Below are 16610 nucleotides of genomic sequence, written 5' to 3'. Positions count from 1 at the left end.
TGTTTTGGAACATATGATAAAATCGTAAAGGGCACGGGTTTTAAAGATTATAATAGGGACAAGAATAAAATAAACGAACCTTACCAAAAACAAAAAGACCCACGGAAAGGGATTGCAATGGGCGTGCGAGGGCCCATCTCCACCCTCATCCCGTTTCAAAAATATTAATATGGTAAGACGATGCCGGATTCGGAGATTTTCTTAAACCAAAACTTATTATTATCTGTTATTATTAGAGATAATATTAATATTAATATCAATATCAATAATAATAATATTATTATTAATATTTTAAAAAATAATATTATTATTACATTATTAATATTAATAATACTATTATTTTATGATTGATATTATTTTCGGGACGGGTTCGAGAATTTCGGGGATGAGGATAATAATCTCATACCCACCTCGAACTACATCGGAGATTTAAAAAAATCCCCGAACCCGAACCCGAAAAAATCGGAGTTTCGGGTTTTTCCCGTAGGGCCCCAAACCCTGGGGAAAGTTGCCATCCCTACATATTCCTCTCTTTCATGTGAAACTTAGTTTTGTCTAGTTTCTATTTGCACATAAAATTAAGTAGACGTGTAATTTTGAGTCAAATATTGATGAAGTTGTGGAGAGATTTCTCTTATCATTATGTTCATTCATCCAAGTAGTTTGACCCAATTAACTTTCATGATCATTTGTCGTGGATCGTGGATTAACGTCTTCTACTACACTAGCCGTATTCTCGAACAACCCAAAATTTTCAACTCATCGGGCCTTCGTTTTTATGGGCATTTTGAACTTGGGCCAAGGGAACATCATTTGATCATAAGCTCGTGGACTATCACCCTCTTACTCGACCAATGACTCCATATTTTCCTATATCAGATCGTACGCATATGAGCTTTCCAAAGTGCAACTTTTAAAACTGTCGTGATTCTTTTGTTTCCTCGATTTTTGGTTATTCTTCTCCGCCCTCACCGTTGATAGAATCACCACGACTCAAGCTTCACCAGATTCCCTCGTCTTGCAGATTCTATTTGTGCACCAAACGTCCTTCACCAGCAGTGTTTCTCCTCCTTCTGTTCATGGCCCTTCACATCATCGCCTTGTTTCCCACCACCGAGTATGTAGATTTCAATATTTTTCACAATTCTTCATGACACAAATGTTTATGAATTTATCATGCTTTCATGCTCACACACTCAAGATGTTTGAGATTTTGTGTGAATGAGACTTGTGTGTTCAATGTTTGTTTTGTGGTTCACCTCAAAACTTTGTTGATTGAATAGCTTGAAACTTGAAACTCAAGATCGAATAAAGGCTTGGTATTCTTTGTACACATGCTTGCAGACTCAGAGAATGATGAATAAGATTCAAATCAAAGAAAAATGAAAAGAACTCAAGATCTAATGATGAATTTTATCCTCAATATCTTGTTGATCTTCCATCACACTCGTGTCACACCAAATAATCTAGACCTTGGCACTTGGGGAAAAAAATATTAAAGAATGAATTTAATTGTCATTATTTGGCTACCGAGGCTTCAAACAAAAATACGTCTTGGCCACTTTACATCCTTCTTGATAGATGCTCTTCTTTTACTTTGTTATGTTGCATTATTGTTTGAGCGTTTGTTGTTTTGTTGATCAGAATTTCATTGATTTCTCAATTGTTCTCATTTATTTTGTAGGAATGATAGTGGATAAATGCGAGAAGTTGAGAACTTCAAAGGCGAGTGCAAGAAGAAATACCTTAAAGTCTAATAAAAAATGAAGAAGGTCCCCACATAAGAGTGTCACTAGCAAGTCTAAAAGAAAATTACCAAGTTTGGGTAGAAATATTTGAAAGAAGCAGAGCACATACGTACGAAGTGTCACACATAGAGAAGAATTAAACACAGACTAGGGTAGTCGTTGCGCCAAAACACAATCTTTTTCCCCCCTTATCTTGTGTTTTGATAATTTTTGGATGAAAAACGAGGCCTTTTCGGCCAGCAAGCTAATTGGTTAGCCTATAAACAAGCTAACTGGATAGCCTGCAAATGACAAATTTGGTATTTGCAAAAACAATATATGTTAGCTTGTGGATGAATGAATGCGGCAATTAGGCCTGCATTATTACAAAATCTCTCCAGATATTAATCTACTTTGTTTTAGATATTGTGTTTTATTCCTATCTGTGATGAGCTTGGAGTTGTAGTTGAGTGATGTTTACAAGAGAAATTCTACCAAAATTTTCCTAAAAATGGCCAAATGAGCTGTTTATATAATATATCTCACAAGAAATATACCAATATATTTTATTAGAACAATGTAAGTTTTGATGATTTAACAAGGTTGTTGATCTAATTGATAATTACAAAGCCTAATCTAATTGAATTCGAGAAAAAAATTGAATATTCATGAGCAAAATTTTTCTAAGAATCTAACCAACTACCGAGCTAAAATGCTAGTGTAAAAAAGGATACTGATCTAAGGATAATTTATGTAGCCTAATTGACATTTTATTCAGTCGATCAATCAGCCCAAATCCAAACATTATTTGATGAATATCAATACGCTCAATGATTAAGAATCAGAGCATAGTTGAAATATCAAATAAAATTATCGTACCAACAATCATTGATTCTCAACATAATGTCGTGATTCACACGCACTACCAGAACATATCGAAAAAGATGATGACATGACAACAACAACATTTGTATTTGGAAACATATATATGATTTAAAAATATTACCGTTGTAGATGAAGTCTATAAACAGATCGGTTTGACAAGTATCTTGAGCTCTCAAACTTTTTGGATAATTTGAATTAACTGGTCTATTGTGTTTTCTTGAAAAATCTTTCTGCTAGCCAAACCGATAAGAGAAAGCACATGCCGATTAGTTATTATCTTATCAGATCAATTCATGATTAGAATTTCTTTGTGAAATTTGTTTAATTGAGAGTAAGAAGTCTTAGTGCTCAAGTTGATTAAGATTGAAGTTTACTAAGAGTTTAATTAGGCAGTGTCAAGTTCTACTGAAGTGGATGATTTCAAATTGCTTGTAATTAGCAAAGTATTTTAGTGCAAACTTTTTGTGAGGAAGAAATGGTGACATAGAAGTATTGAAGTCTCCGAACATCCAGAAACAAACTTGTGTTAATCTACTTTTCTATTTACCTACTTTTCCTTTTATTCGATAACACACCTGATTTTTGAAAAGCCATTTTGTTCAAACAAGTGTCGGTCATTCTATTTACGCACAGTTATTACTATTGACTTATTGAGAACCCAACTGATAAGAATTTCATTTGAATATTACTAACTCAATAGGAATTTTTGTCGAGAAAAATTTATTTACCTCATCTGAATTTATTTCCGCTCCTAACATATTTTTAATCATAATCAAGCACATATGACCAACTCACTTAAATATTTTCAAATGTAATCACCAACATAATTCAATCAATTTTCAGATTAAAATTTCACTCTTTCAATCAATTTTTAATCATAATCAAGCACATATGACCACTATCCCACAGAACTTGTTGGGCTTATAATGATACAAAGAGCCATTACAAAATACGGAAGAGCTTCCATTGTTGTGTTCTCGGTCGGTATAGTTTGGGCTTTGAGCACCATCCTGATTACTGGTTATGGAGTTCTTGATATCTGGAAGGACTTCACCACTGGGCAGAGCTTGGGATTCAAGAAACCCTGTTAGATTTGCATAGCTTAATTTTTATTGTGGTATTTTCAAATTTTGCATGCTTGACACATAAAATTTGATTGGTTTTCAATATATCTGGGTGGATAGTTGCCCCTTGCACCTCACCCGCTGGATTCACCTGTCGAGTGGGATTTTCTAAAAATATATGCTAGCTAGCGATTTGAGGCATCATCTTTGATTGAACGGTCGATTTATTGGACAGATTCTTCATGCATTTAATTTGGAATATCTGTGATTTTATAAAATACATGTTGTGGATGCACATTTTCATTCATTTAATTAATTGTGATGTTCATCTCTTTAATTTGTTCCATCGTTTTTTGTAGTGTTGATTTCTTATCAATTTTTACTTTTATTTGGTTGTCCTTTTCATTATTCATTTTAGAGCATGAGTAGTGCATAAGATCTATTCGTTCCTGGGCTTTCTGTCACAATACCTTGGAGCCAATTTAATTTAGATTTTATTGAAATAAAAAGGTTGAATTAATAAAGGAACAAATAATCGTAGGATAATTCATAACATAATTTTAAAAAAAATTACTTTCGAAGTCAAAAATAATATTTTTAAAATAAGAAATAAGATTTTAATTGGTCAAATAACTTTCGCTCAAGTCAACATATATTATACAATATTTTCATAACATAACCAACAACCAAAACGATATTTTTACAGTGAAAAATATACTTTGAACGTAAAATTAATATTTTTCATGAATCAGTTGGGCCGGAGATCCGTCTCACAAAGTTGAACCATGAAATTATCTCACATAAGTTTTTGCGTAAAATTTAGTTAGTCATTCAATTTCAAAAATAGACACGAGGAACACATATCTCTTTTGAATTCCAACTTTTTCTTAAAAGAAACTTTTTATGTTATGAATAAGTATTACTTTTTATGTCAACAATATATTGTGTAATATATGTTGATTTGAATGAAAAATATTACTTTTTATGTTAAAAGTATTATTTTTCACTGCATATATAAACAGAATCTATATATCTCACAAATATAGATCCATGAGATGGTTAGACTTGAGACCTAGTCTAAATTTTATAATAAATATATTTGATCTTAAATAAGTAAATGATATTGTACAAGATATGCAGTCGCTACACCATGACCCAATTCGGTTGATGCACGCAAAGGTGGGTGGTCCAATAGTTATAAATCCACTTTTTTTTTTTTTTTTTTAAATCTATACTATTATATTAAACAAAAACTTCTCACACTAACAAAATTTGGTTTGAATTTGTAACACTAATTGATTTTTACGAAGATACCACCGTCAATAAATTCAAATATTTACATATTATTATCTGTTACAAATTAATATCTATTTTTTAAAATTAAAATATTCACACATTATTTCCCACAATTTATATATTTAATATTGTTTTATCATTGTGATCCAGATAATATCTGACCAATATCTATGTTTACCAATGGTACAGATACTTCCAATAGCTAATCTACTTCATCATCAATCGTCTTTCCGGCTAGATCTACAAGGTCATCAAACACATCATTAATCGATTTCATAATCTTCCTAGTTCTTAAATTAAACATTCGACATACACTATTAGTTGAATATCTTGTTAGAATTCAGTGTTTACCACTTGGCCAAAAATTATAGCTGTTAGCTAAGTCACAACTTTATTTCCATATACTTGTGACAGCGCAGAATACACCTACTTGGGTGCTAATGGGTCGGGCTGTTAGGCCCATGAGTCCAGGGAAGTGCGTGTCTATCTGCTGATGTTGTCCCATATCTCTTAGATATCAGTCTTATCATTTCTCTACCGTTGGCCATGTCCCAGCAGAGACAGTATTACTCGTTAAGATCTGGCGTCATTCTTTTACAGCACACTTAGCCAACAAGACCAAGCGGTGCAACGTCAACAGTTCGACTCAAGAGAAATTCCTAGAAGGTCACCCATCTCAGTACTACTATCGCTCATGCACGCTTCACCAAACATATCCAGAGAACAGATATTTGTCACTCTTAAAATCAAACTTGGCTAGATGATATTGGTCATTTAATGCATAACATACACAGTCAAAAACATGAAAATATTTTAGGTTTGGCCTCTATCCCATGATTATGTCATAGTATGTCATATTCGAACCACTCATTAAGTAAATATGATTGGAAATGTGACATGTTGTGTTTAAAACCTCAGCCCAAAAGCGTTTTGAAATATTTTTTGAGCTTAACCTGACCTGGACCATCTCTTGCAAAGTTCGGTTCTTTTGTTAAACAATACTGTTTTGTTGAGGAGTTTTTAGGACAAAGAACTCATGAGTTATACCATTTTTTATCACAAAAAGATAAAATGTGAGAGCTCTCGAATTCCTTATCATGGTCGGTTATGATTTTTCAAACCCTCAAATTGTGCAGATGTTAATCCTTGCAAGTAATTTCTTAAATGCATTAAAAACATCTGACTTTTCTTTAAGAAAACCTACCCATGTAAAATGTGAAAATTCATCTACACATATGAAAGAATGCTCTTTATCTCCAAAACTTTTCACTTCAATTGGACCCATAAGATCTATATGTAATAGTTCAAGGCAATATATTGTGCCAAATTATTGTAACATTTGATGTGACACACAAGTTTGCTTGTGTTTTTGACATGCTCCACAAACATCGGTATTCCAGAGGTCATATTAGGCATGCCTCGCACAACATAATATTTTACCAAGTTCTTCAACGTCTTGAGTCCATACCAGATTCGTTGTCATTTCCCATCATCAATATGGAGTCAAGCTTGGTTGAGCTTGAATTGAACTTGGCAAGGGTCTGTGTTGCCTTTTCGAGTTCAGCCTTGGTCTTGCACAGCTCTAGGTTCTTCTTACTTAGAATTATTTCAAGTTTGGAAACGCAACCTTTCAACTCTATATTCTTTTTTGAGAGAGTCGAATTCAGTTTATTTCTTTTGATCCAATCAGCGTATAGTTCCTCGTACAGTTTCTGTACACCTTCTAGGGTAACATCTTCTTCATCAACTTCTTGGGTTTCCATATTGCTTGAATAAGTGGAGGTTGTAACATTAAGGAAGATCGAGCTTGATGAGTTTGGAGAGTTGTTCCTACCAGGTGTTGCAACACCCAACGCTACACCCTATGGGCTAACATGCATCCATTGTTTCTCCTCATATAGTGCAAACAATGATGTATTGTTTTCCCCTTCACTTGATTCTTGTTCTTCGTCAAACTCTTCATCAGTTAAGGAGACATTCAATTCTTTATTTTTGCAAAGTCTACTTGCACACTCATTTGTATTATGTCCAAAGCAGTGCATTTTATGCATTGTACCGAGTCTAACCTTTTGAAATATGATTGGTTCTTCATTCCTTGTTCGAAATTGTCCATGAATGGGAGAGAATCTCTGAGTTTTCCCGGAGCAACTAAACTTGGAACTTGTGTGGTCGGCCAATTTTCTTCTTGTCTCTTATATTCTTCAGGTAGTCTCCAAATTTTTTTGTTATCAACAAGTTGGAGTCTTCACACATATCAGACTCGTTAACTTTTTGAGAGAGTTGGAAAAGATCGTTTTAGGAGTCATTAGAGACTTGATAGTCTTCCTTTGTCTTTATTCTGTAAGTTCAAGTTCATCTCAAAGGTTTGAAGGGATCTTATCAATTCATCCAGTCCAAGATTATTGTTTTCTCGCACTTCATCGATAGCATATATCTTTTTATTGAAGTGTTCTAAGAGTGATCTAAGAACTTTGTTGACCAATCTCTCATTTGAAATCGGATCACCAAGACTAAAAATCTCGTTGGAAATTTCACGTAAACGGCGATCATATATAGTAATTGTCTCGGTTTCTTCCATTATCAGATTTTCAAACTTGGTGGTTAGCATCCTTAGCTTGGTTCATCGCACGCTTTCAGAATATTCACAGTGTTTTTGAAGGATTTCTAAAGCATCTTTGGCAGAGAAACAATTGGATATTAGACTAAAAATATTTGTGTCAACAAAAATGAAGATGTCATTAAGTGCCTTTGAATTGAAGTTCGAGATTTGAACTTCATCAATCGTCCATGCACTTTCTAGTTTAATCAAACTTCCACCATCTTCATCAACAGTCTTTGGTGGAGTCCAACTATCGAAAACACATTGTCATGTGCTTTCTTCAATAGATTTTATGTATATCTTCATTTTGACTTTCCAAAAAGATAATTGGATTTATCCAGAACTGGTGGTCGGAGTGCCTGTAGACAAATGGTACGTCCATAGTGCTTTTTCTCTGTTAAGCAAAAATAGGTAGAATCTTACTTAGTAACATCACGTTTCTGCTTTGATACCACTTGAAAGATGGTTGTTTAACATAAAAGTACAGTGTAATTGTAACGACCCGAAAATCAGATTACGTATAAGTCATGCATAATTTCTATTATTTAATTAAAATGAATTTTTATTTAAATATGAAGTGTTTTATTTCTTTTAAAAGAAGATGTTTAGTTTTATCTTTACAGGGTAAATACGCGAGGTCGGACCGGAGTTTGGAGATTTAAGATAAAATTAATAATAGGAAAGATATTCCTAAATTTAATTAAGTCAATGAATAATTTAATTTAAAGAAATAGAATGTTTTAAGATTTATTAAATTAATTAGAATTAAGTTGTTAAATAAATTCTTTTAGGTTCAATATTTAATTAAAGCTTAAATAAAATAGGTAAGCAAATGGGGGTGAATTAATAAAGGTCAAATATATTCAAGAAATTTAAACATAGCATTTAAACATTTAAATTTGAGGTCATGTATGCTATGCAAGATTTTATCCTAAATGGAATTGTTAATTCACTAGAAAATATAATGGGGGGTATTAAACCTTAAGCATTTAAAATATGAAACTAAAGTAATAGTATACCATGCAAATGAGTAATAATTTTCGGTTAAGACAATTCAAAGGTGTAGTAAATCTATTCATGTTACTCTCAATGACCATTAAGGTGAATTCATTCCCTCACTTTAATTCACTAATTAGTAGTAAATTCAAATGTAATAATATACTTCATTTCCCCTTAACCTATGAGCCTAGAAAATGAGCTGATCGTGCATTGAGAATAAGAAAATGTATCAGCCAGCTAGAGGAGGAAAAACAATTCCAATTCCATTCTATTCCTTCACTTGTAACTCTCAACTAAATGCACTTCAATGCCTATTTATCACCTCCTATAATACTCATCTCTATTGTCTAGCAATCACACACCATTACCTTCGAAAAACATCAAAAAAAAAGCAGCTGAAATCGAGAGAACAGCAGCAGAAAAGTAGGAAAGAAAAGAAGTTCCAACTCCGACTCCGTTGCGTCGTATTCGTTGTATTGATTTGTTTTTGTGTCAAAACAAATTCCAGGCATGTATATGTTGTTTCCTTGCTCTTCAATCAAGTCCTATAGATATTTTTAAACCATTATATATGCATGATTCAAGCAATAGATCGAAAATGACAGCAACATTCCAAGTAAAAATATGCACAGAATTTTCTCATTTCTTTTGGTTCAACTTCACGGTTTGGTTGTTTTTCTGGATTACAGGTAGTTGCTCGATTCCAGGCTTCCATGGCTGCTTCTAGGAATGTTTTAGAGTGTATTAGGGTGTTATTGGTCCATTGGGTTACATCCATACACGCACAAACAAAGATATGACAGCAACATTTTTATGAGCACAGAATTTTGGGGTCACAGTTTCTGTCATTAGATTGTTTAAAGGGGTGTTCGAATCTTGGCTGTCCTATGGACTGTAGCCATGGTTAGAGCCCTTCATTATCATGTCTAGGACGTGGCCAAATCATCTTTTCAAAGCTTGTTTCATAGATCCCTCAGATTTTTACAGAAACATGACAAGTGCTCTTCGGTTTTCAAAATCTGATTTTTGGTGTGAGTAACTTTCGGTTTTTGGAGATGTTGGATGAATTGTGGTTGGCTCCTAGCCCGTAGCCATGGTTTATACGACACTCCATCATGTCTAGATCGAGCCATGGTCGCTCAAAAAGCCATTGGAACGATACAAGACAACAAAACAATGCAATACATCACACTATACAGAAAGTGGCTCTCTCGGTTTTGAGCTGTGAGTGTCCTAGGTGTTTGCTTGGTTTGTGGTTGGCTTTTAGCCCTTAGCCATGGTCCAAGCCATGTCTTAGGATGTTGGTAAGAGTCTCTAGTCGATGGTTCAAGCAATTAACCGTTTGTTTCAGAGTTTCACCCTAAATAAGCAACACAGCCGCTGCTGTAATTTCTGTTTTTGACAGCAGCCTTGGGTCACGGTTTTGGTGTTTGTTTGAGTTCTTGTTTGGTTTTTAGCCCATGGCTTTAGACTGGACACTACCTTAATGAGTTAGGAAAGTTGTGTTTTTGGCCGTTCGCGATTTGGTCGAGTTTAGAGGTCGTACGAGAATTTACGGTGAAAGGTGCCAAAATGACTCTCGAAAGAGTGTTTTATGGTTTTGAGTTCCATTCACCTATTTTCATGTTTTACAGTCCTTGTGCATATTTTTCAGTATTTTTGGGGTATTTTTAATCATAGTTAAGCGTCGGTTTAATGTTGGTTCGGGTTGGTACGAAGCCATGAATAAAAATCAAGTTGTAGGTCCTAATCATCTCGTTTTTGGTTTAGTTGTTAAGTTTTTGTCAAATTAAAATTATTTGCATGTGTCACATATTAGAACTAAGTCGCAGCGAGCCTGGGAGCGATCCAACTCATCCGGTAAAAATAAGGTTTTAATTATATTACGTGCATAAAAATATAAAATGTTTATTTTTGAGATATATGCTATATGTCTTGTGGCCACCTTACGCTTATGGGTTTGGAAGTCGGTAGGCGCAACCGAGGACCTCTCCACCCGGTGACTTACGACCGGTTATGATTATGTATGGGTACGGACATCCAGTCCAAGGGCTGTGATTGATCTCTACCGCCCAGTATACTGTGGTTTAGTCTGATCAGGCGCTTACGTTATGTTATGGGTCACTTGCTTAGAAACATTATCTCTACCAGAAAATTTTGATATGATATGACAGAACTCTATTGAGCAAATCTTTTACGTATGGTTTTCAGATATGCACGTAGTTATAATTATTCATGATACGATTTTCACCATACGCTTTACGATACCATATTTTTACGTTGCATGCGATTTTATTTTTTATTTACTTGTTATTCACGATATATACATGTTGAGTCTTTAGACTCACTAGACTTGATTTTTGTAGGTACCGATGAGGTCGAGACGGAGGGCGTAGATCAGTGAACTATCTTGGGGCAGCAGTAGTATACCCGAGGACCTCATGTTTTAGTTTATGCATTTTTATTATGTTTAAACTCAGTTTTAATATTATGTTTAAACTCAGTTTTAATATGTTGGATTATTTTTAAGTTGGTATTTGAAACAATATTTCCTTCTGCTGTTATTTTAAAGTTGAAATTATTTACATGTTTATTTTGAAGCAAGTTATTTATTTATTTAGAAAAATTTTAATAATTCCGCAAAAAAAAATAAAAAAATATGAATACGAAATACGGGCCTTTACAGTAATATAAGGACTCTATGTTTCAGAGTGAAGTATTGTGTGTGATGTTGTAGCACCTAATACAACATGCAGCAGAATAATTCGACACACAAAACTTTACGTAAATAAATCAACACACACTGAATTATGCACAAGTGTGTTCACTTGTGCAGTACCTCAGAGCAAAAGATTCAATATATAATACTTTCATTTTACACAAAAATAATACTAATGAATAACGAAAAACTAACTCTCTTAATACAGAAGGGATCGAAGTGTATCCAAAATATTTATCATCAAAATAATCAAACAACTATGGTTGCAAACTTTGTGAAGTCTAAATCTTGTACAACGAAATAATCTCAACCAACACTTCAACTAAGTATTGTGGTTTAGCTTCTTCAACACTTCACGAAAACACAGCAAAACAACTACGAGTAGCACACAGGTTCTGCGTTCTTCTTTGCTCTCTCTTTCTCTCGTCATCAAAAATCTTTTTCTACGACCTCTATTCTTCAATATACATAATCTCTTTAACATATGCTTATAAAACAAGGAAACTAGAGTTTCATTAATAAATTTTTTTAAATAAAAAGATCATATATAGAGATAATATAAATTTTATCATAAATAGCATTAGTCTAGAAAGTCAAAACTCATGTAAAAGAAAGAATATTTAAAAATAAATTTTTAAATTCTGTCAAGGCATATTTTCCTTTCACGCTGGATCAAAACTCAATTCATTGTCATCCCTAATAATTTACAAGATAACAAATTTTATTTCATGAAAAACAAAGTAAAAGTGTTTTTTAAATTAAAAAATCAATGTTTTAATGATATTTTATTTTTATAACATATTTAAAATGAGAAGCGGGTAATTATGGTATTTCTTTATGCTTTAATTTCTATTTGGAACACAAAAAAGTCATTTATAAGTCTACTACGGTTTAGTTTGGATAATGAATTATTTAGCTTTAAAAACATAGTGTTGGGTTAAGTGTACATGAGTGAGAGTAGTACTGGGATGAGTGACCTCTTGGAAAGTTTTTATGTGTCAAGTTATTGATATTATGCTGCTTGATCTAGTTAACTAGGTGAACCGTAAAAGAGTAACGAGAAATCTTAATGGGTAACAATGTCTCTACTGGGAACATGACCGACGGTAAGAACATGTTAAAGTGATGGCAGATCTTAACGAACAATACTATCTACGTTGGGGACAGGGTCGAGGGTAGTAAATATGTAAAACTGATCTCTAAAGGATATGAGACAGCACCAGCAGATAAACACAACCTCTCCGGACTCATGGGCGTAACAGTTCAATCCATTAACACCCAATTAGATGCACTGTGCGTTATTACAAATATAAAAAATTAAAGTTGCGCATTGCCTAATGGTAAGCGATGTTGCAAAGAAAAATATTTTATATATATGAACAAAAACTTAAATATAATTTTTTTTAAAAAAAAGTATGACAAATATATTTGCTAACAATTTTATTTCATCTGACACTATTATTCAAAATTTTATATGAGATATCGAGTCGAAACTCAATCGTAAAAAAATTCCTCTGCACAAACATATTGTACTCATAGCTACGGATGCACCTTGACGATAGACAATAGAAGTTAGATTATATTATACAACCATTGGTCTCAATGTGATTTAGATATGAAGATCGGAATTAGCAATTGAGATATTGAGGGATAATAAAAATAGGACCGAACAAAACTCGGCAAGTCAAATTTTTAAATATGTTTTATCTATTATAAATCTCATTAATTCAATTTAATTTAATATATATTTTGTAACCAAATATTTCTGTACAAAATCTACATTTTATATATAATTTAATTCAATCTATAATCAAACCGAACTATTGAAAGGCCTAACCATTTAGGTGTGGACTGAAGGAAAGAAGGGCAAAATACGAATACGAACCTAATAAATGTACAGCCTGACCAGTGGTGGGTAGCTTCGATTAAATGCCTACAAAAATTAAATTAATACTTTCATGACACTGAATTATTAATTATATCTTTTATTCACAACAGGATTTCCCAAAAAAAAAAAAAAAAAAACTAAACAAGAATTAATAGTCAATGCTAGACAGAAATTCCCTCAGCGCATAATTTAATTTACTTCAGTTATACTTTTTATTTATTTGGTTTCTAAATTTTACAATTACACATTATAAAAAGAACAATTAATTTATTTTTTTTAAAAAATAAGGATCTAATTTAATCGGGTGGATATTGGTTATTAATTTATTTTGTGCAGAAAAAAAGAGAGGAAAAAATGAAGCAGCATTCGACAAAATTTTTAACTTAACTTTGATTGTAAAAAAAATAGCTATATTATTTGTTAATACTGTATGATGTACATATTTTGAACGTAATGTTCTGTAGAACAAATTAAAGTGAATTATTGTAATGTAAATATGAGTAATTAATTTAATCCTCTTCTTCTGTAAAAGAAAATTAACATGATCATAATTATACGAGGAATTACTCACTGATCAGTGATCAATGAGGGGAATTGATTGATTTTGCGTGTTGCAGAGTTTAAATTTACGACTTACAAAATTGCCAAACTCCTAGATTAACTGCGTTTAAGGCAATGGCTGGTCCTAAAAAGGCAACAAGAGCAGGCCACATTCCAACGCAAGAAAACGGAAATATGGAGAAAGTTTCGATCTTGATAGTGTTTTTTTCCATTCTTATTGTCAAGATTTCACCATCTTCTATATATATTCGATAGAAGAAAAGGGTAAAATTAAATAGCGATGAAGATGAATCTTTTCGGCGTTTGAGAAAGCTAGAAGGGAGAGAAGGTGAGGAAGATGCCAGCGGTTTGGTTTGCGCTGAAAAGATCTCTCCAATGTAAATCAGAGCCAGGATCTGTTCATGATAAAACTCTGCCCAACATTTCAACGAAGAAAAAAGGAGGCGGGAGATCTGGTTGTTCTAAATCTATTGCCAATCTGAAAGATGTTGTGATTCACGGAAGCAAGAGGCACACGGAGAAGCCGCCGATTTGCAGTCCAAGATCCATCGGAAGCAGTGAACTCATGTATCCGATCACCCATGAGGTTATCCTTGATAATTCAACTTGTGAACTCAAGCTTAGAAATTTTCCAAACAGCGGTGGCCGCTGTGGTGGTGATGGCGATGTATCGGACTATGTGGGCATGCTTAAGCCGGGGACTCATGGTCCTGGACGGCTGCAAGTCGGGCGAGTGAAGAATTCAGGCATATTGGGTAGTCCGATTAGAAGGACGGCAAGTAGCGTTTCATTGCGGAGCTCTGGATTCGGAGTAATACCGACAAGGCACAGGTCTTCTTTTGGAGCAGATTTTCATGGGGGTTTATTCTGCCATAAATGTGGAGAACAATTTGGGAAGTGGGAAGCAGTTGAAGAGCATAATCTCTCTGAACACGCTGGTAAAATACACCTTCCAGATCTCTTACATCCTTTAATCTTGCTCGATTTTCCCTTTTAAATTGTCATTTTGCATGTTGCTTTGTTTCTGTTTAGTTACTGAGCTAATCGAAGGAGACTCCTCGAGAAGAATCGTTGAAATAATCTGCCGAGCAAGTTGCAGCAATACTGAATACAACAAGAACAATCGTGTTGCAATTGAGCGGATCCTGAAAGTCCACAACATGCAGAAGCTGGCACAATTCGAGGAATACCGGGAGTTAGTGATAATCAAAGCCAACAAGCTAGCGAAAAAGCACCCCCGTTGCCTGGCAGATGGAAACGAGCTTCTTCGATTCCACGGCACCACTGTTGAGTGCTCCCTCGGCCTGAAAGGCTCCTCCAGCCTCTGCACATCGAATAACTGCCACGTTTGTTGGATTTTGAGAAACGGGTTTTCTACTAAGGAAGAGCTGAGCAATGGTATTGGAGTTTTCACAGCTTCAACTAGCAGCAGGGCATTGGAATCGATTCAAGAATCCGATGAAAATGGATCAACGAGAAAGGCCCTGATTGTGTGCAGAGTTATAGCAGGCAGGGTGCACCGACCCCTGGAAAATTTCCAGGTATTAGTTGGTCAATCGGGATTCGATTCATTGGCGGGTAGAATCGGGCTCCATTCCAACATTGAAGAGCTTTATTTGCTGAGCCCCAGGGCTCTTCTTCCCTGCTTTGTAGTTATTTACAAACCTTAGAAATTGTACTGTTGGGATTCAAATTTAAGTTCATTTCTTTTGTCCTGTTTTCCATTTTCGCGCCTGGAACTGGATTTCTTTTTTTTCATTTCTGTTTCTGCGCCACTGAAAATTGATGTTCTTCTTACTGAAATATTCTGCATCATTTGATTCAGCTGTTCGATTTTCTTTGGAAAAAAAAAATAAAGAATTAGTGAAAAAATAATGGAAGATTAGAGAGGGAGATGGGAACGTTGCCTTTTGCTTTGAAATTAATGACTCGACATAGACAAAAAGTTAATTCGATGGTGACACGCACAGCATTGGGTCCTCAGATTTTAACAAGCGCATGTAATAATTTATGAGGAAATTTCAGTCTATTCTTCTTCTTTTTTTCTAAATTTTAAAACACACAAATTTAGAATTTATTTTTATCTTCCATATTTGAACTTGAATATAAGCTCAAATCGGATTGGCATTTTCAATTGATAACCAGTATCATGGAACAAGTGTTATTTGTGTAATATAACCAACATGATAATATTATGTATTGTTTATAATATATTAATATTATGTGTTGCTTATGAATAATATATTTTTATTTATCAAATAATTAGTTTGGTTGTGATGACAGACTCAGAGACTCAAGACCCGAGTCCAAAGAAACTATAATGATGATAGGCTTAGAAAGGCAGAACTAGCCCTAGTAGGGATCCTTTTCTTGAGAATGAAGGCTTTACCCGGATATCAAGCAGAGGTGTGAGACGGCGGGGTAGGCATCGACCTAGTTGGCAATCACGAGCATGTTCGGCGATGCGTGGATGGTCTAGACTCGACATATGGAAGTTAGTGGTGGGATATGATTTCTAGGTCGTAATACGAAAGATAGTCTTTAATGTGGTATTTAATGAAACATTTAATAGGATAATTAATGAGGTATTTAATGTAAGCATGGTAGGATGTTAGACTGTACAAAGCATCGAGGTTCTGCGACTGAGGTCATCAGTACTTTTTTCTTATGAATACCCAATTTAGTGTATTCATTTGATTCATTCAATTCATATTGCATTCCATGTCATTCAATTCTTATTGAATTCCATGTATACTTTTATATAGTATGAATTCTCTATTTTAATGAGCCCAATAGTGATTTCATCATTGGAGTTGTCACGTCGAGAAACTCTTTCGATATATCATTCATGATTTTGTTGTTTGAATGTGCG

General features: G+C 34.0%; 1 protein-coding gene across 1 annotated transcript; it reads left to right on the top strand.

Moving 5' to 3' along the window:
- Positions 1–13748: 13748 nt before the first annotated feature.
- LOC140980241 (uncharacterized) lies at positions 13749–15556 on the top strand. The gene is made up of 2 exons (XM_073445970.1): positions 13749–14676; positions 14771–15556. The coding sequence occupies exons 1-2, from the start codon at positions 14076–14078 to the stop codon at positions 15406–15408; spliced, it is 1239 nt and encodes a 412-aa protein (XP_073302071.1). The 5' UTR covers positions 13749–14075; the 3' UTR covers positions 15409–15556.
- Positions 15557–16610: the final 1054 nt, after the last annotated feature.

Source organism: Primulina huaijiensis, chromosome 1 (assembly GCF_012295235.1).
Source record: "Primulina huaijiensis isolate GDHJ02 chromosome 1, ASM1229523v2, whole genome shotgun sequence".
Taxonomy (NCBI): Eukaryota; Viridiplantae; Streptophyta; class Magnoliopsida; order Lamiales; family Gesneriaceae; genus Primulina; species Primulina huaijiensis.
The sequence above is the reverse complement of the archived record's forward strand: the minus strand, read 5'-3'. Positions and strand labels throughout refer to the sequence as shown.

Bases quoted from the DNA above. Each gene is read 5' to 3' on its own strand.
- LOC140980241 (XM_073445970.1), top strand. From the start codon at position 14,076: ATGCCAGCGGTTTGGTTTGCGCTGAAAAGATCTCTCCAATGTAAATCA. The intron at 14,677-14,770 runs GTAAAATACACC...GTTTCTGTTTAG, and splicing joins TAATCTCTCTGAACACGCTG to TTACTGAGCTAATCGAAGGA.